At 43.0% G+C, this 21540-nt stretch overlaps 1 protein-coding gene across 3 annotated transcripts in view; it reads left to right on the top strand.

Annotated features, from left to right (window-relative positions):
• RHPN2 (rhophilin Rho GTPase binding protein 2) overlaps window positions 1-21540 on the top strand; it is a 62542-nt gene that overhangs the window by 11982 nt on the left and 29020 nt on the right. For 2 of the 3 annotated variants that reach the window (XM_037021564.2, XM_037021563.2), the window contains exons 2-4: window positions 912-1027; window positions 14136-14264; window positions 16818-16893. In XM_037021564.2, coding sequence (XP_036877459.2) covers window positions 912-1027; window positions 14136-14264; window positions 16818-16893 — 321 coding nt within the window. The remainder of the gene's footprint in view (window positions 1-911; window positions 1028-14135; window positions 14265-16817; window positions 16894-21540) is intronic. The other variant, XM_073225908.1, reaches the window with a different exon arrangement.

Here is a 21540-nt window from a genome sequence, read left to right on the forward strand (position 1 = left end):
ATGGTAAATCCTAAAAAAAAAAGGCGATATTGTGGCCATTAAAATCATAATTTCCAGAAACATTTCATAATAAAGGAAATTTTCATGATAGGGTATTAAGTGAGAAAACAAATTGTATGTGCTGTTGTGCAGAAAAGGGTTAACACAGCATGCCTGATGCTGCTTTCCTTAGGAAGGCTTGCTTGCATCTAGGAACCTGGCTCTTGGGGTGTTCCCTCCATCCCCTAACTGATAAGGTTGGCTTACTTTCCCTAGACTGATGGCACGAAGCCTGTGGTTTATGATATACAGCTACTTTCCTTCTGGGAGACTAGAGTTTTGGTACATGCTAAGCAGAGGGAGCCTTTGTGATCAGCCCCCAGTAAAAACTCTGGGCACTGATTTTCTACTGGGCTAACCTGGACAGTGACATCTCATATTTTTTGTTGCATTTTTGTTCCTGGGAGAACAGTGTGCTCTGTGTGACCCCTCAGTGGGGGAGAAAGCATAATGAAGCCTGCGCGTGGATTTTTCCAGACTGCCTGTGTTTTTCCCCTGTGATCCAGCTGTATATCCTTACCGTCACAAATCTTCGCTGTTAGTGCAAATACATTCTGAGTCCTAGCAAATATCCAAACTTGGGACTGGACTTGGGAACTCCCAAAACAGCCACTAAGATGGAAAATAACAACATGCATATAAAATACATGGTCAGGAAAGAAACCAATTCATAGTGAATGTTTTGGAGTTGTGTTATTTTGAGTGACTCTTATTTTCTTTTTATACTTTTCAATATTTTGTTTATTTTCCATGTGGATGTTAGTTTTATTTTCAGAAAAGCTTGGTTTTTTTAAACATTTTCTGTTATGTAAACATCGTTGTCATTTTTGGAGTAGTTGACCTTCAGAGGGGCATCTCTTATTTTTCCTTAGGGTTGCAATCCCCTTGCACAAACTGGCCGGAGCAAACTGCAGAATCAGAGGGCTGCCTTGAACCAGCAGATCCTGAAAGCTGTGCGGATGAGAACAGGAGCAGAAAATCTTCTGAAGTAGGTGTCTGCTGACTCTACTGCCTCAGCTGGGAGCCAGCCTCTCCTGAGGCCTGTCCATCCATTCCCTAAACTCCTAGGCCTGCCGCTCCCTCTCTAGCTCTTGGTTTTAGCTTTGGGTCCACTAGAGCATTTCTGGCGCCTAGAGCAGGCCCTTTCTTGCCTAGAGCTTGGTTATGTTAAATACAAGTATTTTACCCAGACTGTTTGTGTGTTGAAGGTACAGAAACAGTGGGAGATGTCCAATTATTGTATTCCTTTTTTTTCTCCCTGCTTTCTGTGGGACTTGTCTGTTTTCTCTACTGCTTAGTAGAGAAACTGTGCCTGGTCTAGAATTCACTTCTTGGTAAGTGTTTGTTGAATGTATAAAGGGAAAGAAAGAAGCAAAAAGGAGGATAAGGGGACATTTCTATTGCTAGGGTCCATCTCTCTAATGAGAGGGGCCCAGTATAGCCCTGTGCCCGTGGGGCACTCATTATTATGCTCCGGTGGTAAACTAGTTACTTATCAAGCAGAGAACTCAGTAAAGCCTTACATGTGTCACAGGCAGCTATAAGCCCTCCCCACGCCCTTCAGCACAATGCAAGACAGTGTGCCAGCTTCCTCTTGTTTACAAAGAGTAGAGACTTTTTTCCTTCAGAGTAACTCTTGTCAGGCCCATGCCACCTTCTGCACTGGGTAGTTGAGGCAGGCACCATGCCTGCTGCCTGGCTGAGTGAGACAGAAACCTGGCAGGGACCCTGGAAACCTGGGAGGGTATGGATAGTGGGTGTTCCCAGTGGGTCAGCTTTACTGCTGGAGGCTGGAGGGATCCGTGAGGCTGCTCAGAGGTTGTTGGGAAAAAAACACACCAAACTGGGTGTTTGTAAAAGAGCCACAATAAACACTCTGGTGGTCACAGATATGTATGAATGGCATGATCAGCCTCGTCACATGGACCACTCACCTGAGCTCAATAAAGACAGGAGGAGAGTGTCTGACCATGAAACTGAGGTAAATTCATTTCTGGATCAGTCTGTATTTGCTCCTTTGGAAAAATCTCTGAGATACTAAGTGGGGGAGAAGGAAGGTACAGGATGGCATGCCCTGCATGTGTTTGAAGGATTTGTTGTGCATATGCACCTATGTGTGCACAGGTTTTTTCCCAAAAGGACCAGGAAAAAAGCTGTTAGTAGAGTTGGCTCTTGGCAGCAAGACCAGGGGTTGGGGTAGAAGGGAATCTGTCATTTTACTCCCTTCAGTGTCTGAATGTTCTTTTATGAATTACTTTTATTCATTTTTATTGTGAAATACTGCCGGAGCCCAGAATAATCTAACCAACTCCCTGAACCTGCCACTGAGTCAAGAACAGTGGTGCCATGTCTGTGTTGCTTTTGTTACTTGAGGAATAGCCGGGGATGCAAGTCTTGGGGTCGCCAAGTATAGGGAGCCTCTTCTGCAGCTACTTCTGTAACAGAGTGGACAGGAGGTTGTTCCTAGATGAGAATGGGGAAATATTTTAACTTTCAAATGTCTTTTAAAATGTTTGAACAATGTCCCTGTTCCCAGGCAAGTCTGGACCTGGAAATTATCAGGTCCACAGCACAGTGGCCTTCATGTGTCCAGGGCCACTGTGGAGATGCCCTCCGTCTTGGGAGTGTCTGCTGTGTGCTGGGCCTGCAGGGCTGGGAAATGTGCAGGTGCATTCCCCTGCATGCGGTGTGTTTTGTGGCCTCAGGCTTCGGCTGACCCTTCGGCAGGCTGGCTCTGTGGTCTGGGGACGGGTGGGCGGCCCTGACTCTGGGACCTCCCCAGGAGTGGACTGCAGTTGATTTGCTGCTCACTCATCCAACAGATGGATTTGTTGAGCCCCTCACAAGTGGTGGGCGGTGTTTGAGGAAAAAGGGGGAAAGGCTGCAAGCAGTTCAAACAAGGCTTTACTTCATGATGTGTGGGGGACCTTACTACACAAGCAAACAAATCCAGTCCCGTTGAAGGTGATGTTTTCTAGGGAGTTGATGAAAAAGAAATGTGATAAAGGTTGATACAGCGTGGTGTGCCGTGGCCTTAGAGACCAGGTGGTCAGGGAGGCCCTCTCTGACCAGGGACTTGGTAATTCTAAGGCAAGACCTGGGGTGGGGTTTTGTCTCTGCTCTGTTAATGACACCAGCAAACAGCTTTTCAGCCTCTCTGAGGCACAATGGCTCAAGCTCATTGTCAAGTCGGCTGCTGAGCTGGCAGGGGTGGGGGTAGGGTGGGTTGTTAATGATTCTCACAGTGACCTAAAAGTTCAAAGTGCCCCTCTCTCGAGAATGTTGTCAGAGGAAACCCTAAAGGTATTTATTAATCCCGAATACAAATAGGGCGTTTCGCCAAGCCCAGCTCTGGCCTCTGGGTGTCCCTGGGCAGCCGATTAGGTGGCTCTCCCTGCCAGCAAAGGGTAGTTTCAGTCATAAACTGGGCCTCGCTGTTCTGTCTGTTCATTTGTCTGTTTTCAGGCTCCCAACTGCCCTACCACAGCTCCCAGAAAAAGGTAGAGCAGCTGGACCTGGGGGCAGGGGGTGTTTGGGAAAATGTCCCCCAAAATGCAGGAATGCAAAGGTCCCAGTCCTTACCTGCATTATGGGGCCTTCGAGGCTGGGCAGGCACTGTGAGGAGCCAGATTTTGTGCCCCTTCAAGATCTCTGATCTATATCAGCCAGGAGTCCAAGAGCTTCCTTTGATTAGGAGTTTGATTAGGAAGATCTGAGATATTTTAAATATGCTTTTTCTGGGTAAGCAAGGACAGTATTCTCTCTCTTTTCCTAGCTCCTTTCCCTTCTTTGAGAAGAGCTGGAGTAGAAATGTGATGATGCTTCTCTGAAACAGAGATGGTCTTTGTGAAATTTAAAGCAAGTTGCCACATAGCTCAGTTTTAACTGGTCCTTTGAATAAGGGCGAGTCATTTAATGTCTTTGGGCTTTAGGTTCCTCTCTTGTACTAATAGCTGTTGAACTAGAGCAGAGTGGCCCACTCTGAGGCTTACAGGGTCCAGGCGGGCATGAAAAAGAGTGAAAGGGGCTGGGACTGGTACGGTGATATAATAGGGAGTGGTGGGACTGTGGTGAAGCACAGAGCATGTTCTGTCCCTGGAGGGGGCAGCTGCAAAGTCGCCCAGATAGAGGCCAGGGCCACAGGTGCCAAGTCTTAAGGTTTTTTCTTTCTTTTTTTCTTTTTTTTCAGGTGAAGCTAGAGATCTGACTTTTTTTTTTCCTTTTAATCTTCTGATAGTTGAATTTTTTAAAATAGGCAACTCATTTAAGGGGGGAAAATAATACCCTGAGAACCAAATGAACAAGTCCCACAACTCTAGTTTGTGATCTCTGGACCAGAGGTTCATGAAGTTCTGGGCCAGGGGTGTCCTGGGGGGACTTTGGCTGTAATGAGAGTGATCTGACTCTCACTCTCTCACACACTGTTAGGTCTGAGGGGCACCAGTGTGCCTCTTCCGTGAGATATGTGAGCGCTTCATGCCCTTTGGGGCTTGTACCTACTCTGAGGCCTGCCTTCCTGCACTGAGATGGGCTGGCAGCCGATGTCCTACCTGACCAGCTGATCTGCTGCCTTAGCTGGCTGGCCACATGAGGGCACAGGGCAGTGCTTGGCTCCAGTCTCCCTGATTCTCTGGCAGAGCAGGATTTGGGGTCAGATGGATTAAGGTCAAACTTGTCCAAAAAGGTCTGTGAAGCTGGAGCAAGCCTTTGGTGCCTGTCAATGTGCCTGTTCCTGGAGGGAGATTTAAGAGAAAAAAATTACACTAAAACAAATGGAGATACGTGGGTCAGAATGCCAAAGCCACATGCATCTTTAAGACAAAACATGGGAACATTACAGAAAGTTTGGACATGCGATGGAGAAGCCATTTTCACAAAAGAGGGCTTCTTATGGTGGAAAAGGTGTCAGCAGCTCCAACTTAAGAGGGCAAGTGTGCAGATGTGGTCAGTAGCCTCAGGAAATAATCGAATGTGGCCCTCCTTCCCTGCTCACAGTTGGTGGAGTGATCACTTACAGAGAATAAGCAGGACACCTCATTCCTGACTTTCTCAGTATGTGTGTGCTGTTTATGGAAAGCTTGACAGATGGGCCTGCCTCGCCAGTCAAGGTCAGAGGGAGACCATGGAGAACCTGGGCTGGGAGGTTCTTGGCAGAAAAGGGCTGAGACGCCCAACTTCCTCATCCTGGTCAGCCTCAAGGCTTTATTTGGTTGTACCGTCTGTTACCAGACCACAGGGGTCTCAGCAGAGGTGTGTTCCCAAGGAAAAACTGAGAAAAGCCGTGTTCCTCTAAAAAAGCCCACATAAGCAATTCGTTTTCATCCAGAAAGGCAGCCCAGGTGCAGAGCGCCAGGACTGAGGAGACCAAGGCTCTAGTCTTAATTCCTACTTTGGGCTAGCTGATTCTATCCTCATTTGATGCCCTAGGCTATTCCCCTGGCCCAGACCTGGGCGTGCGCACCTTAAGTAATTGATGTACCTTACTTAAGAAGCCTCCTTCCACCAGCAAATCAGTGAAAAATTGTTTAATTGTTACCTGTATTAGAAGCAGCTCATACTCTAGGGTTGGTTTCTGAGTCAGTGTTGTACCCAAGGGTCAGGGTTGGCTCTGCCAGGCCATCAGCTGTTCTCAGTGATCCCCACAGAGAGGACCACATCCAAAGAGCAGGTCATGATTTGTTGCAAATCCTGAATCTCAAATTGTTGCCAGCTTGAGAAAGAAGAGGTGTGGCAAATCATTATGCAGAGTTGGAAAATTCAAGAGTTGGCATATCTGGAAGGTCTCTAGATATTTGGGCAAGGGTCTTAGAGTCTAAATTGTTTATATTTACATTGAGCCCATTCTGTTGCCACAAATGATTCACTCCCTTCGCATTGCCTCCAGAGAGGGGTCTTTACCTGGCCATTTGCTCTTTCACCAACTTAAATTTGTTTCACCCCCACCATGTGGAAAGGGTCATGCCAGTTTCTAGGAGAAATACAAAGAAATAGAAAACAAAGGTCATGTCCTCAGAAGTTACAGTTGTTTATCTTGCCTCATTCCAAAATGGATTTGAGGCATCTTAACTTATATACCATCGGACAACTTACATACAACATGTACAAATAAAACAGGAGGGAGTGAGGATATGGGGGCAGCAGGAAGGAGAAGAAGAAAGACATTGAGCTGGAAGTAAGGCTAATACATGCTGCGAGGTGTTAGACAGGGGTCACAGTCTGTCTCTGAGCTTCCTGGCAGGCAGTACAAAGACGGGAAGGTGATCTGGAACACGTTTCATCCCCGTTAGGCAAAAGCAAACCAGTTGCTGAGGAGCTCTTCCCACTGCTGAGGGCTGGGAGAACCTCCTCCCTTGCATCCTCACGGACCTCGTCAAGCTAGTGAGTCAGTCATGGTCTCAGTAATGTCTCTGTAATACAGGTTTTCCTGCAGCAGATTGTGACCCGTGGTGTGTAATGAAATCAATTCAGTGGGTTGCTGTGGTACAATAAAAATAAAGGTTTGGTCTTTGTGCCTGGTTTCTGGCAAGAGTGCCTAAAACCCTTGGAATCTCCTGAGTGTCTTTTGTATGCTGATGAGGTGACTCCTGACGGGGAGAGGGGGCTGTTTGCCAGAAAGACCAAGCCAGCTTAGGGGATTGGAACTTTTCAGCCCCACCGCTGGACTTCAGGCCAGGAGAGGGGCTGCAGATTGGGTTCAGTCACCAATGGCCAATGCTTTAATCAATCATGGCCATGTAATGAAGTAACGAAAACTCCATAAAACCCCTAACAATGGGGTCTGGGGAGCTTCCAGGTTTGTGGCCACACTGAGGAGGGTGGTCGCCTGGAGAGGGCATGGAAGCTCCCCACCCCTCCCAGGCCTGTGGAACTCTTCACGTGACTGTTGCTGAGTTGTATGCTTTCAAATAAACCAGTGAACATGACTGAAGTGTTTTCCTGAGTTTGTGAGTCATTCTAGTGAATTGTCAGGGGTTAATTCACTTATCTAGTGAATAATCAGGGGTTTTGGGAACCCCTGATTTGTAGCTGGTCCATCAGAAGTGCAGGTACTGCCCCCCCAGCCCCCACCAAGGTTGTGACCGACACCTGAAGTGGAGACAGTCTCATGGCACTGAGTCCTTAACCTGTGGGGTCTGTGCTAACTTCAGGAGTTGGTGTCAGAATTGAGTTGAATTGCTGGGCACCCAGTTGGTCAGAGTCAGAATTGGAGAGTTACAGACCTCAGTGTATTTTAAAGTAAGTAATTAGAGTAAATAGGATATATTGGGGTGCACCACACACATGGCAAAATTTGTTTTTGTGATATCTTTGTCTTAGGGGTATGTGTGCATAGGTGTATATTGTATTGTGATGTAAATTGTATTTCTTACTGGTGATAATACATCATGGAGAGAAACTGATGGGCCCAAATGTGTGGCAAGGCGAGAGAGCCCAGAGGAGAGGGCAGAGTGGAGGAGAAGCGGTTTCGCACTTTGCTCTCTGGGGGTAAGGGGAACAGGTGGTGAGCAAAGCAGGGCCATGACAGGTGACTGGATTCTCATCAGCTGAGGAGGGGGCCCTGGTCAGGTACTGTGACTCTGGCTGGAGCTCTCGGCTGATGAACCTCAGGTGTCCTGCTGTACCCCATCTGGGGATGACCGAGGACTTGCCAGGGTGGTTCATGGAAATGTGTTCGGCAAGGCCTGGGCTCAGTACTTGATTCTTGCTATTGCCCCTGGTTGTTTTCGCAGTGATTCCTAATCTGTAAAGTGAGGGACACCGGTAAGGTCTTCAAGGTGGTGTCAAGTTCGCTGGATAAAGTTTGTTCCTTCATGTTGCCTAACAGTGTTGTGTCTGTGGATGCACCACATTTTGCTTAGCCATTTGCCAGTTAATAGATACCTGGTTTTTCCCACTTTTTGGCTATTGTCAGTAATGCTAGTGTGAATATTCCCATTCGTGTCTTTGCTTGGAGATATGTTTTCATTTCTTTCATGTTGATTCCTAGGAGTGGAAATACTCAGTTGTATGGTAAGTTTATGTGTAACGTTTTTAGAAAATACCCAGCTGTTTTCAAAGTGCCTGTGTCATTATATTCAGGAATGTATGTGAGTTTCAGTTTCTGTACATCTTCACTTGCACTTTTTTATTTTAGCTAATCTAGTGATTGTATATTGGTATCATTATGGCTTTACTTTGCATTTCCCTGCTGACTAATGATTTTGAGATATTTTCATGTGCTTATTAACCATTCCTATATCTTCTTTAAAATTTGTGTTGAAATATTTTTTGTACATTTTATGAATTCAGTAAAGTTGCAGGATACAAATTCAATATACATAAATCTGTTGTGTTTCTAGATGCTAATAATGAATTGTGAGAAAAATAAATTAAGAAAATGATCCTGTTTATAATTGCATCAAAAAAATAAGATGCCTTGGAATAAATTCAATAAAGAAAGTGAAAGACCTGTACACTGAAAACTGACACCGATGAAAGAAATTGAAGATGACATAGGAAATGAAACACTGTTACATGCTCATGGATTAGAAGAATATTGTTAAAATATCCGTACTATCCCCAAAGCTGTCTGCAAATTCAGTACAATCCCTACCAAAATGCCAATGACATTTTTCACAGCAATAGATAAAACAATCCTAAAATTTGTGTGGTGCCAAAAAAACAGAAGATCCCCAAAACAAAGCAAACCTGAGGAACAAGAACAAAGCTGGAGTTATCACAGTCGCTGATTTCAGACTTTATTACACTGCTATATAGTCAAAACATAGTATTAGCATAAAAATAGACACATAGATGAATGGAACAAAATAGCCCAGAAATGAATCCATGCTTAGTGGTAAATTAATTTATGGCAAATGAGCCAAGAATATACAATGGGGAAAGGATAGTCTCTTTAATAAATGGTGTTGAAAACTGGACAGCCACTTGCAAAAGAATGAAACTAAGCTACTATCTTACACCACACACAAAAATCTATTCAGAGTAAAGACTTGAATGTAAGACCTGAAATCATAAAACTCCTAGAAGAAAATATAGGCTGTTAGCTCCTTGACATGCATCTCGGCAATGATTTTTTTAATCTGACACCAAAAACAAAGGCAACAGAAACAAACAAGTGTGACTACATCAAGCTAAAAAGCTTCTGCACAGCAAAAGAAACCATCAAGAAAATAAAAAGGCAACCTATGGAATGGGAGAAAATATTTTCAAATCACATTATCTGATACAGGGTTAATGTCCAAAATACATAAAGAACTCAGACAACTCAGTAGCAAAAAAACCCAATATAAACATATTGGCAAAAAATATGGGCAGGGCAGTAATTCCACTCCTACAAATTTACCCAAAGAAAACAGGATTCCTGATTCAAAAAGACATATGCACCCCTATGTTTACTGTAGCACTATTTACAGTAGCCAAGACATGGAAGCAGCCTAAGAGTCCATCAGTAGATGAATGGATAAAGAAGAGGTGGTGCATATACACAATGAAATATTATTCAGCCATAAGAAGAAAACAAGTCCTATCGTTTGCAACAACATGGATGGAGCTAGAGAGTATTATGCTCAGTGAAATAAGCCAGGTGGAAAAAGACAAATACCAAATGATCTCACTCATTTGTGGAGTATAACAACAAAGCAAAACTGAAGGAACAGAACAGCAGCAGACTCACAGACTCCAAGAAGGGTCTAGTGGTTACCAAAGAGAAGGGGCTGTGGAGGGTGGGTGGAGAGGGAGGGAGAAGGGGATTAAAGGGCATTTAATTAGCACACATAATATAGGTAGGTCATGGGAAAGGCAGTATAGCACAGAGAAGTAGTGACTCTATAGCATCTTACTCCGTTGTTGGACAGTGACTACAATTGGGTGGGTGGGGGGGCTTGACAATATGGGTGAATGTTGTAACCACAATGTTGCTCATTTGAAACTTTCTTAAGGTTGTGTATCAATGATACCTTAATTTAAAAAAATAGGCAGAGGATCTGAAAAGAAATTTTTCTAAAGAACACAGATGTCCAATAGATACATGAAAAGGTGTTCAACATCACTACTCACCAGGGAAATGCAAATCAAAACCACAATGAGATATCATCCCGCACTTCTTTGGCTATTATTAGAAAAAAAAAGAAATAACAAGTGTTGGCAAGGATATGGAGAAAGGGAAACTTTGGGCATTGTTGGTGAGAGTGTAAATTGGTACAGCCAATGGAAAAGAGTATGGAAAAAAAATGAAAATAGAGCTACTATGATCCAGCAATTCCACTTCTGAGTATTTATCAAAGAAAGGAAGGACACTAAAACTCAAAAAGATATATGCACCCTCATGTTCGTTGCAGCCTTATTTGCAATAACCAAGATATGAAAGCAACCCAAGTATACATCATGGATGAATGGATAAAGAAAATGTTATGTATATACAATGGAATATTATTCAGCCATAAAAAAGAATGAAAATTTTCCATTTGTGACAACATGAGTGGACCCTGAGGGCATTATGCTAAGTGAAATAAGTCAGACAAAGACAAATAGAGGTATGATCTCACTCATATGTAGAAGCTAAACAAACAAAACCAAGCTCATAGATACAGAGAACAGATTGCTGGTTGCCAGAGACAGGTGTTAGGAGGTGGGGGCAAAATGGGTGAAGGGAGTCAAAAGGTACAAACTTCCAGTTATAAAATAAATAAGTCATCAGGATGTAATATGCAGCATGGTGACTATAGTTGATAATATACTCTGTTGCATATTTGAATGTTGCTGAGTCCTCATCAGAAGGGAAAAAGTTCTGTAACTGTAGATGATGGTATATTAACTAGACTTATTGTGGTGATCATTTTGCAATATATACAACTATATCATTATGTTGTACCTCTGAAACTAACATAATTTGTATATCACTTACCCCTCAATTAAAAATTTTAAAGTTCATACCATTTTTAAAAACTGGGTTTTTAAATTTTTTTCATTAACAAAACTCTATATAATGTGGATACAAATCAAATTCTTCATCAGATATATAATTTGCAAATATTTTTTCCCAGTGTTTGGCTTGTCTTTTCTATTTTTTTAATGGAGTCTTCTGAAACACAGGAGTTTTAAAATGTGATGGGATCCAATTTATCAATTTCTTCTTCTATGGATTGTGCTTTTGGTGTACAGCTAAGAATACTGTGGTCAACCCAAGATTGTGAAGATTTTCTCCTACATTTTCTTCCAGAAGTTTTAGAGTTTGAGCTCATATTGAGGTATCTGATCCATTTTGACTTAATATTTGTGCATGGTATGAGATTTAAATTGAGACTTACCCTTTGCCTATTGTGCAGAAAAGAGTTGTCCTGGCAGGCCTGAGATGGCTGTCCTTTCTAAGGACAACCTTGCAAGGTTGGCTTTTGATTGGTATCTGAAAACTTAGATTTCAGGAGAGTGTCTACCATTCCCAGAACTGGTCAGAGGGGCTCACTGTGCCTAAACTATTTGTACAAACCATGTGGTTTATGCTGAACACCTGCTTTCCTTCTAGGAGCCTGGAATTTGGAACCTACTAGGCAGAGTGCCTACCTGACCAACCCCCAGTAAAAACCCTGGCACTAATGAGTTTCCTTGGTAGATAGCATTTCACATGTGTTGTCACAGCTCTTTTTTTTTTAACTGAAGTATGGTTAACATACCATATTAGTTTCGGGTATACAACGTAGTGATTCAACAAAATGCTCACCACGATAAGTGTAGTCATTATCTGTCACCATACAAGGTTGTTAAAATATTACTGACTGTCTTCCCAATGTTGTACTGTTCATCCCTGTGACTTAATTTGTTTTATAATTGGAAGTTTGTACCTCTTTGGTCATCCTCCAGGCCCCCTCCCCTCTGGCAACCACCAGTTTGTTCTCTGTATTTATAAGCCTGTATCGGTTTGTTTGTCACAACTCTTTGATGAAGGGATTCGATGTGTCCTGTGTGACTCTTCTGGGAGAGAGGATTCTTAGCAAAAACCTGTGCCTGACCTGAAGTTTTTGTCAGACCTCACCCCACGCACCTTTCCCTTTGCTGATTTTGCTTTGTGTCCTTTTGCTCTAATAAATCAGGACAACTACATTCTGAGTCCTTGAGTCCTCCTAGCAAATCACTGAACTAGAGTGGTCTTGGTGATGCTGACATACCTAGAGATATCTCGTTGCCTCAGTACCATTTGTCAGAAATGCTCTTAACCCCCTTGGACTGTCTTGTCACCTTTGTCAAAATCAGTTGATCATAAATGTAAGCATTTATTTCTGGATTCTATTCTGTTCCATTGCCTATCCTTATGCTAATATTACATTGTCTTGAGTACTGTGACTTTATCTTTTAAAATTGGGTGGCATATTCTCCGACTTAGTGCTTTTCAAAATTATTTGGCTATTATAGGTCTTTTGTGTTTCCATATAGATTTTAGGATCAGCTTGTCAGTTTCTACTAAAAAGCTTACTGGGGTTTGTACTGGAATTGTATTGAATGGATAGACCAGTTGGGGAGAGTTGACATCTTGACAGTAGTGAGTCTTCTCATCCATATACATGGAATGTCCCTTCATTTAATATGTCAGCAGTGTTCTATAGTTGTCAGTGTACAAGTCTTATGGTTCTTTTGTTAAATTTATTCTATTTTATTCTTTTTTGATGCTATTGTGAATGAAATTGTTATCTTAATTTCATGTTAGGATTGTTAATTGCTAGCATGTAGAAATAAAATTTATGTATCGAATTGTATCCTGTGACCTTGCTAAATTTGTTAGTTCTGATATTTGTTTTGTGGGTGCCTTTGGATCTTCCACACACCAGATTATGTCGTATGAATAAAGACAGTTTACTTCTTCATTTCCAATCCAGATGCCTTTTATCTCTACCTTTTTGCCCCTGGCTTGAACCTCCAGTACAGTGTTGAACTGAAATAGCAAAAGTGGACATCTTTGCCTAATCATAAGGGGGAAAGCATCAATCTTTCACTATTAAGTATGATGTTAGCTGTGGGTTTTCATAATGCCCTTTATCAGTGTCTTGCCTGAGGGTTTCCACCCCAGGCAAGTTCACTATAAATTTGGTTAGACTGAGAAATGACAACAGAATGTTCTTGGGGTAAAAAGGTTTATACCCAGCTTTATTCTCATGGCAGTAGATCGAGCACTAGAATCATCTGTGTCCAGCAGTTTGCAGGCCTGTAATCCATGGTAATTAATTCTGTATCAGATAATGTAATTTGAAAAGAGCACTGGGCGGAGCTTTTTAGATAAGTGACTCAGTCAATAATAGCTTATTGCCTATGGGTGTGGAAGCAGTAGCTTAGCAGTAGGCCAATTACATCCTCAAGTAGTTTAGGGTCAGGTGAGGATCCTGGCCATAGGAACTTCAATTTTCCCTACAAGTAAGTTTTAACTTCTCTTCAATTCCTAGTTTGTTGAGAATTTTTATCACAAATCTGTGTTGGATTTTATCACATGCTTGTTTTGCATCTATTGAGATGACCATGTGTTTCTGTCCTTTATTCTATTAATATAGTATGTTACATTAATTGATTTTTCAGATGTTAAACCAACCTTGCATTCCTAGAATAATTCCCACTGGGTCATGGTATATAATCCTTTTCATATGTTGCTAAATTTGGGTTGCCAGTATTTTGTTGAGAATTTTCATGTGTATATTCATAAACATGTCTATTGTTTTGTTTTTTTTTCTTGTGATGTCTTTTGCTGCTTTGGGGTCAGGACAATACCAGCCTCAAAAAATGAGCTGGGGAGTGTTACATCCTCTTTTACTTTCTCATCTGTTTCCTTTTAAGGGGATAATTTGTGGCCTTTTGTGGGTGATTGGGAGTAGTTCTCTTTTCTCTTCTCAAGGCTAATTCTTTGCAGAGGTATATATCTTAGAATTTGTTTCTGACAGCTCAGGGTTATTGGCTCTGTCCCAGGTTCACTTACTGGCAGATGGCCAGCATCTCTGAGACACCTTGTCTGATCACATCTGGCATTCATATTAGAACTTCCCTGTGAGAATTGGGTGGCCTGCTGACCTGGAAGCTGGGATGCTTGGCTGAGAGCATTTCTCTCCCCCTTCTTTTAACAGAGCAGCCACGAACCAAAAGGTGCGGGAGCAGGTGCGCCTGGAACTCAGCTTTGTGAACTCAGACCTGCAGGTGCTCAAGGAAGAGCTGGAGGGGCTCAACATCTCATTGGGAGTCTATCAAAGCACAGAGTAAGTGGGGACAGTGCATCTTCCAGATACTTTCTGAGCTTCGGAACATGCTCTGTCAGAGATGGTGCACAGATAGACCAGAGGCCGTGGTGGCCCCTCTTTGGGAAGCAATGGGATGATCAGGTTCGGGGTTGAGCAAGGTATAAGTGTTAAAGGGATGAACCTGTGGAGTTTGTTGGGAAGACCTGGAGAGCTGGACAGAAAGCATTTATTTGCCCTGGGATCTTTGGGACCTAGTTTTATAGGAGATCTGTGTGTCTGGGTCCACGTGGGAAAATGGCATCCATCACGCAGGCTAGGTGGTGTCTCTGCTGTAAAAATTCCTTGGAAGCACTTCTGTGTCAAGCTTTGAGAGCTGATATGCCAGGTTGGGCCCAAGTTGCCCTGCCTTTTTCCTTCTTAGCCTCTCCACCACTCACAGGCCTGACTCTGGGCCATTCTGTTGATAGGGTGCAAGGTTGTATAAACTGCCTTGACAGGGATCTTCTATATGAAAGATTAGGGGACACATTTTAGTTTCCTGAGGAGTCAGTGCCACTGAGACACTTCAGAAATATTCCCCATTACATATTTGAGAAATGAATGTTTTAATTCAGAAGCATCCCTTTGGGAGTGTTTATGGGAGGTGAAATATTAAGGCATGGCCTTCAGAAAAGCTCAGAAAGTCTTCCACCTCAAAGTGAGCTACCTTTGAAAGACATGTCCATTTTTGAGAAGAAATAACTAAGAGCTTTAAAAAATGGTTTACCTACTTTTCTAAGTGGAGAAATGAGACTTCTCAAAAGGTAGGGGAGCACCAGTGGAAACTCAGTCAGAGGCTAGATTCCTAGATTAACAGCATATCTAGGAACCTTGAGTTACATTTGAAATATGCTTTTCATGACTGCTCCAGTCCTCTCCGTGGCACCTGGGGGGGTGTTCTACAGAGCTAGAGGGAAAGCGTTCATGCATGAAACCTCTTTTTGTGACGTCCGTGTGCTCTGGCTCACCTACCCATGGGCTCCCTGTACAGTTTTGAACACCTAATCAGAACAACAGGTGAAAGGCTTCTCCCAGCCTACACTCTGGTATTAAATTCCAGTGTTTTTCCCAAAAGGTCAAAGTTCCCTGAGAAAGCCATGCAGGGCCAAATTTTGGTCATAAATGTAGAATGTTTCATATTCCCACTAAAATGTACTGATGAGTGGGAAAGCCCATCATGAGGGCATCCCACAGAGACATGCAGTTAAGGCCCCAGTGTGATCACAGTCTGGCTCTGATGTGGCCAGTTGGTCCCCTGCCCTCAGAAGAGGGGAGATGTGCAGGTTCATAATGACACCTTGCATTTGCATCCGCCATTCTTCCTGCTTCCAAAGCAGATTGTTTATTAGCACAGTTGATCTTTAAGCACTTCTGTGAGGTAAGCAGAGAAGAAACAATTCCATTGTGCAGATGAGAAAGCACAGGGAAGCCAGAAGTCATGGAGAAAGTTATGTGAGTGCAAGATTAGGGTGGGGTGCCCTGCAAGGCGGGAGCTCATGACCCTCACTGCTCCTGGACAGTCTGGGGAAGAACGGGCCTTGCCTCCAGCCCTGCATGGGGGCAGGACGGGAGGGTGCTGGGGCTTAGATGAGAGAGGCATGGCCTGCTCCTTCAGGTCTAGCTTTGGCTGTGGGCTTTGGGGAAGCCATGCCTGGTTGGGTCCCGCCTGCTTTCAGTCCAGCCTGGTTGTCTTCTCTGCACCACGGGGCAGTTTCAGCTTACAGCTGCATTGTCCACTCACCCTGCTCTGCATTCCTGGCCTTCTTTCTGGGCTGGGCTGAGCAGCCCCAGGAGGTCTCCTATTACAGGTCAGGGAGCTAAATCCATGTTTGCAAAACACAGTCTGAGTTCTGCTCACTTCCTGTTTTCCTGTTAGCCCTGTCCCTAGGATCAGGGCGTGCTCTTGGGCCACCTGTGGGATAACCAAGTGGTCAGGCAGGGGAGAGGAGGTGGAGGGGAAGCAGCTGGCCAAGGCCTGACCCTGGCCTGGGAAATAGGTGCACTTCTGTCAGATGGGGCCCTTGTGCTCAGGCCCTTCCCTGTGTAGGTGAAGGATCACCAGGAGGTTAAGCCCCATAGGAGGCTGCCCCCGAGAGCCCAGGGTTAGAGGCTGTGGGAGGGATGGGACCCTCTGCAGTGAGGAAAGGAGGGGGAGGAGGGTGGAGTTGGGGGCTGACAGAGGAGGTCCACTAGTAGGGTGGGGAAGCAGTGAGTGCACCAGACATAGACCCTGCACGCAGTAGGTTCTCAGCACAGTTACTGAAAGAATGACTGAGACTGGAGGGGTAAATTGGAGTCAAGGTGGGAGGCCCTCATGTGGGCTGGGTAATACAGAAATTGCAGGGCCCTGGGATCAGGTTTACAACAGAGACAAGCACACGACCACTGGAATGGTCTTCACAGGAAATGAACTGCTGGTTAGCATGAGGACACTGATGGGGACCTGAGCTGGGCTCCTGGGAGAAGGCTGTAGAGTGCCAGGTTCATATACTTTGATAGGCATGTTCATATACTTTGCTGTGTTCCTTATAGGGAGGCATTTATGATTCCCCTGATTCCGCTTGGCCTGAAGGAAACCAAGGATGTGGACTTTTCAGTCGTTCTCAAGGTAATCCAAAGCAGTGGGCCCTGGACTCACTGTTTAAAATGGAAAAATAAAAGTTGTATCTCCCTTGCAAGTGGCCTTAGGTTCAGTGAGCCAAGTGTTGATTTTTGCAGGGTTACCCTGAGTGCCCTCAGCAAGTCCATACAGAGAACCTTCTGTGGTTCTTTCATGTCCTTGTTCTTGTCTTTGGTCACTCTGAGGCTCCTCCTGTGCCTGAGAGGGTGGGTTAGAAACCTGGGCTGGCCCTCCCCAAGGAGGCTAAGTCGAAGAGGGACTATGGTGGACATGGTTTGGAATTGTAAAATTGTATCCTAATTTAGTATCTTTTTTCTTGAATTTTGTAACTGATTTAGACCATGTTTTTGGAAAAATAGCTTATTTCTTCTCCAACATTTTGTTATGAAAATTTCCAAAGTTACAGAAAGATTGAAAGAATTTTGCAGTGAACTTATTCTCACTACCTAGATGCTACCAAGAACATTTTGCTATAGTTAACTTTATCACATATTCGTCCATCTGTGCAAACCTGCATCTTTATGTCAGTCCATCGTATATTTTTATGCATTTCAATGTAAATCAAAGATGTTGGTTCACTGTCCTTAAACACTTGAATAGTTATAGTTTATGGGTTTTCCCCCCCCTCTTATAATTTCTGGCCTCCTCTCTTTCTTCCTTCCTCCCTCCCTCCCTCCCTCCTTTCCTCCCTTCATGCTTTCTTTCCATCCTTACTTCCCTCTTTTAAAAAAAAACAGCTTTACTGAGATATAATTCATATATACCTTGCTATTAATTCATCTCTTTAAAGGTGAATAATATCTGGCCTCCTCTTGAGTGTGTGTCTGTCTGGAAGCAGCTGATACTTGTAGGCCCATCTATGCCTCCCACTGTGCTGGATGCTGGTAATGTCACAGCCTTGAGGGCCTGTGGTTCAGCGGGGGATTCAGATGGGAAGTGGGAGAGGAGCTTTGATGGAGGCACCTGGAGATGCCTCACCCCCAGGCCCAGGCCAGGAGCGACCTCCCCATGGCCGAAATATTCTCCTCTCCCCAGCTCCATCGCTCTGAGTTGTAATGAATCATCTCAAGCTTCCATTTAGGAGGAGAAAGGAGAAAGGGGTGCAAGGTAGTGCCTGTCTCTGTCTAAGCTTTCCAGCACCGGCATAGTTTGTGGGAATTAATCCCAGCATCATGAAAAACGCTTAGAAGAATAGTTTCTTTTCACAGTAATCCTGTTAGTTGACTCATCTTGGACTACTTTTAGTTTAGAAAAGAAAAAAAATCATCATGTGGCATTTGGGGTACTATAAAATCTGTCCATTTCCAAGCAGCTGGTTAATGCTTTGGAAGCTTCTGCACCTCACCATTCTGGAGCAGACTGAGTCGCTTGACATAAGCCCTTTTATTCAGAGTCTTTTTGACTGCTTCCTTATTTAAATCTAGGTCCTGGTCTCTGAGCTTGGGGTCTGTTTTATTTAGAGTTTGAGAGTAGACATTGGTGATCTGGCAGGAGCCAGGATCACCAGAGATTTGATTTTCTGGGTAGAGAACAGTCCAGGAGCCACAGCTTTATGCCAAGTTTCCCAAGCCAAACAAGTTTGGAGATAATCACATTTGCCACAGGTCTGTGAGATTCAAGACAACCCTTGTGTCTGAGTTGCTTTTGTAGAACAGTGTCTTTTAGTTTAGCTCGGTGCCAGAACTGCAGAAGTAACAGATATTTTAAAGGGAGGCTCTGGAGAAATTTAGGAATTTTACTGGCATCTGTAAGGATCCAAACATGTCATGTGCTGAATTCTGCATTAAACCCGGTGAAAAAATATCATGTGTTGTGGGCATGGCTGACTGCCATTCAGTTGAGGCTTCCAACCTTGTCATTTTAGCCTAAAAGGGACTACAAATGTCAGTCGTAGAAAAATGAGAACTTTGGGGTCACATTCCATTTTCTACCTTCCACATCGTGCTAGAGAGTAACAGGCGCCACAGAGGTAGTTTGACTGCCTGTATTCGGGCAGCTCAAGTTGTCTTTCAGATCTGTGTGTATCTGTGTGATGTTCAATGGTCAGTGAAGCTTCACAGTATAATTCTGTTCTATTTTAAGTAAATGGGCTTTGAAACAACTTCCTTAAAAAGCACTGTCAAAATAAATACCTTTTCCAGAGAATTCAAATTTTCTTCTTTGCTTTTAAATACAGCATTATTTATGTTTCTGATTAAGTATGTTTCTGATTATGTATTGTTCAATGTTCAGAAAATACCAAGACATGTAAAGACCCCTTACAGCCCCACCACACCTCCCCATGGGGCCCTGTAATTTGCTCAGCACTTAACCTTTGGACACTGGGTCTCTTCCTGTGACCAGGGGCCTGCCTCACAAGGGTGTGTCTCATTCTGTCCATTTGAACTGAGCATGGTATTTGCTTGTATTGTAGTTGCTAAACCAGGTAGCAATTAATCTCATTCTTTAGGCTGTTTTCAGCAGCTCTCACTGAGCATCTTTGCATACTTTGCCAAATATTCCTTTTGGATAAACTTGTAGATGTGAATTTGGTAGGTCTGAGATACGTATTACCTACCTACCCACCAGACATGGTCCTGCCTTATATTTCTACCAATGTGTGACTGTTATCTTCCTGCACCTTTGCTTGTATAACCAGTTGGGTATCATTCATTAGGTTGGTTTTTAAACATATCTTTTTTTATTTTTGTGAAATTAGGCAAAAACGATTAATATTAGAATTTGCATTTATTTGATCAGCACTAGATTTGAATACATTCTCATGGATGTTTATATGCCCCTTATGTTTCTCCTTTTCAAAAGGACTGTTCCTGTCCTTTTCTGCTTTCCATAGTGTTACTCTTCTTATTTCTTAGACAAGTTCTTTATATATGAAGGATATTATCCCTTGGTTTTATATATATATAATTTGTATATATATATATAAAATATTTCTTGATACATTCTCTTTAATTTTTGTTATATAAGCAATTACCAGTTTATAAAGTATAATATATATATTTTTAGCATACGGATTTCATGTTGCTAAACTTATCAGTTCTTTCCTTTATAATTCTTCTATGATGATATGTTCAGAATGGCATTCTCCACCCAGGATGACATAATACTTTATTATTTTTTTCATCTACTGCTTTGTTTAAAATTTTGACTTATCCAGAATTTGTTTTGAGGGAAAAAATGTGATGTAGAGCTATAGCTTTTATTTTCACCAAATAGGTTGCCTGTTTCCCTCAAATTATGTATAAAGAATCCATCCATGGTGCTGGATAGTGTCCATTTCCCTCCGTGTACCCCCAGCCCCCATCTTGTTCTGTGTCAGGGAGGCACCGAAAGGCTCCTGCTCCGGAACTTCCTATTGGGTGTGGCCCCGGGGGAGAGGCACCAGCAGGAGATGAGAGGGTAAGAGGAGAGGCAAGTCAGGACATTTATTTCCCAGCTCCCTCATCTGGTGTCCTTTGTCATTCCAGTAGAGAAGGACCTGGTGGCTGTTGGGTGCCTGCCTCAGGGTGGAAACCTCTCTGGGTTTCCAGAGCTCCTTCTACGCCCACCCTGCCCGACCTTTCAGCTCTGGGGCTGTAATGGCTCTGGAGGTCCAGACCATCCCTGTGGCTTCCCTTAACCCTGCCCGCATCACTGCGATAGCCTTTCTTTACATTCACATCAAGCACACCGTTTTGTGTGCCCCCTCTCCCCTGCCTGGAGCTGATGCAAGCTCCAGCCTTTCCCTCTCCTGTGGAACACTGGCTTGTGTTACATACCTGGTTCTCGGATCTACTTCAGTCTGCTTCTGATCCAAAGCTGCTTCCACTGTCCTTCTCTTTCTCACTGTTTAATCCCTGTGTGTTTTAACAGCAGTTAGAGTAAGCCTCCTCTAGTGCTGTGCTTTTCCAGAAAAGTGGCTTTTCTTGCACATTTTTATTTCCATATTTTGTCAAGTTTCCTCAAAGTTTACTTTTGGGTTTTGATTGTAATTTCATTAGATTCGTAGCTTACTTTGAACAGAATTGTGTCTTTACAACTTGTACCTTTTCATCCATATATGTAATTTTTCTAGTTGTTGATAACAATGAAAAGCAAATTTTATGAGAGCAGGGACCATGTCTGTCTTGTTAAAAAAATGATTTAATGAATATATGAAAGAATGAAGTAACTTACGTCTCTCAATAAAATTATAGTTATTTGCTTAACTAATTAAATTAATTTTATTCCCAGGGATGTTGTGCTTTTGTTCAGATTGTGAAAATTATTGTTCCCCTTTTAGATTTTTCTAACTGGTTATTGGTGTATAACATAGGAAGACCATTAACTTTTATATATTAACTTTTTGGCCACTTAACTTAATTATTTTTAGTTTAGTAGTTTTTCAGTTGGTGCGCTTGTATTTTATAAATACACCCATAAAAATTTCATAAAAAATGTGTTTTTGTTTCTTCATTTCTAATATTTATATCTTATTTTTCTTAATCTGTTGGCTAGAGAACTTGTAGAATTATGCTAGTAGCAGTTATGGTGGAAATCTTTGTCTTGTTCCTGATGTTTATAGTGCATTTCAGCCAGGTATTTTTTAATCCTATTAAATATGTTTAATCCATCCTAGCTTACTAAATTGCAGTCAGGCATACATTTAGGATTTCT

Source organism: Manis javanica, chromosome 17, assembly GCF_040802235.1.
Source record: "Manis javanica isolate MJ-LG chromosome 17, MJ_LKY, whole genome shotgun sequence".
NCBI classification, from domain to species: domain Eukaryota; kingdom Metazoa; phylum Chordata; class Mammalia; order Pholidota; family Manidae; genus Manis; species Manis javanica.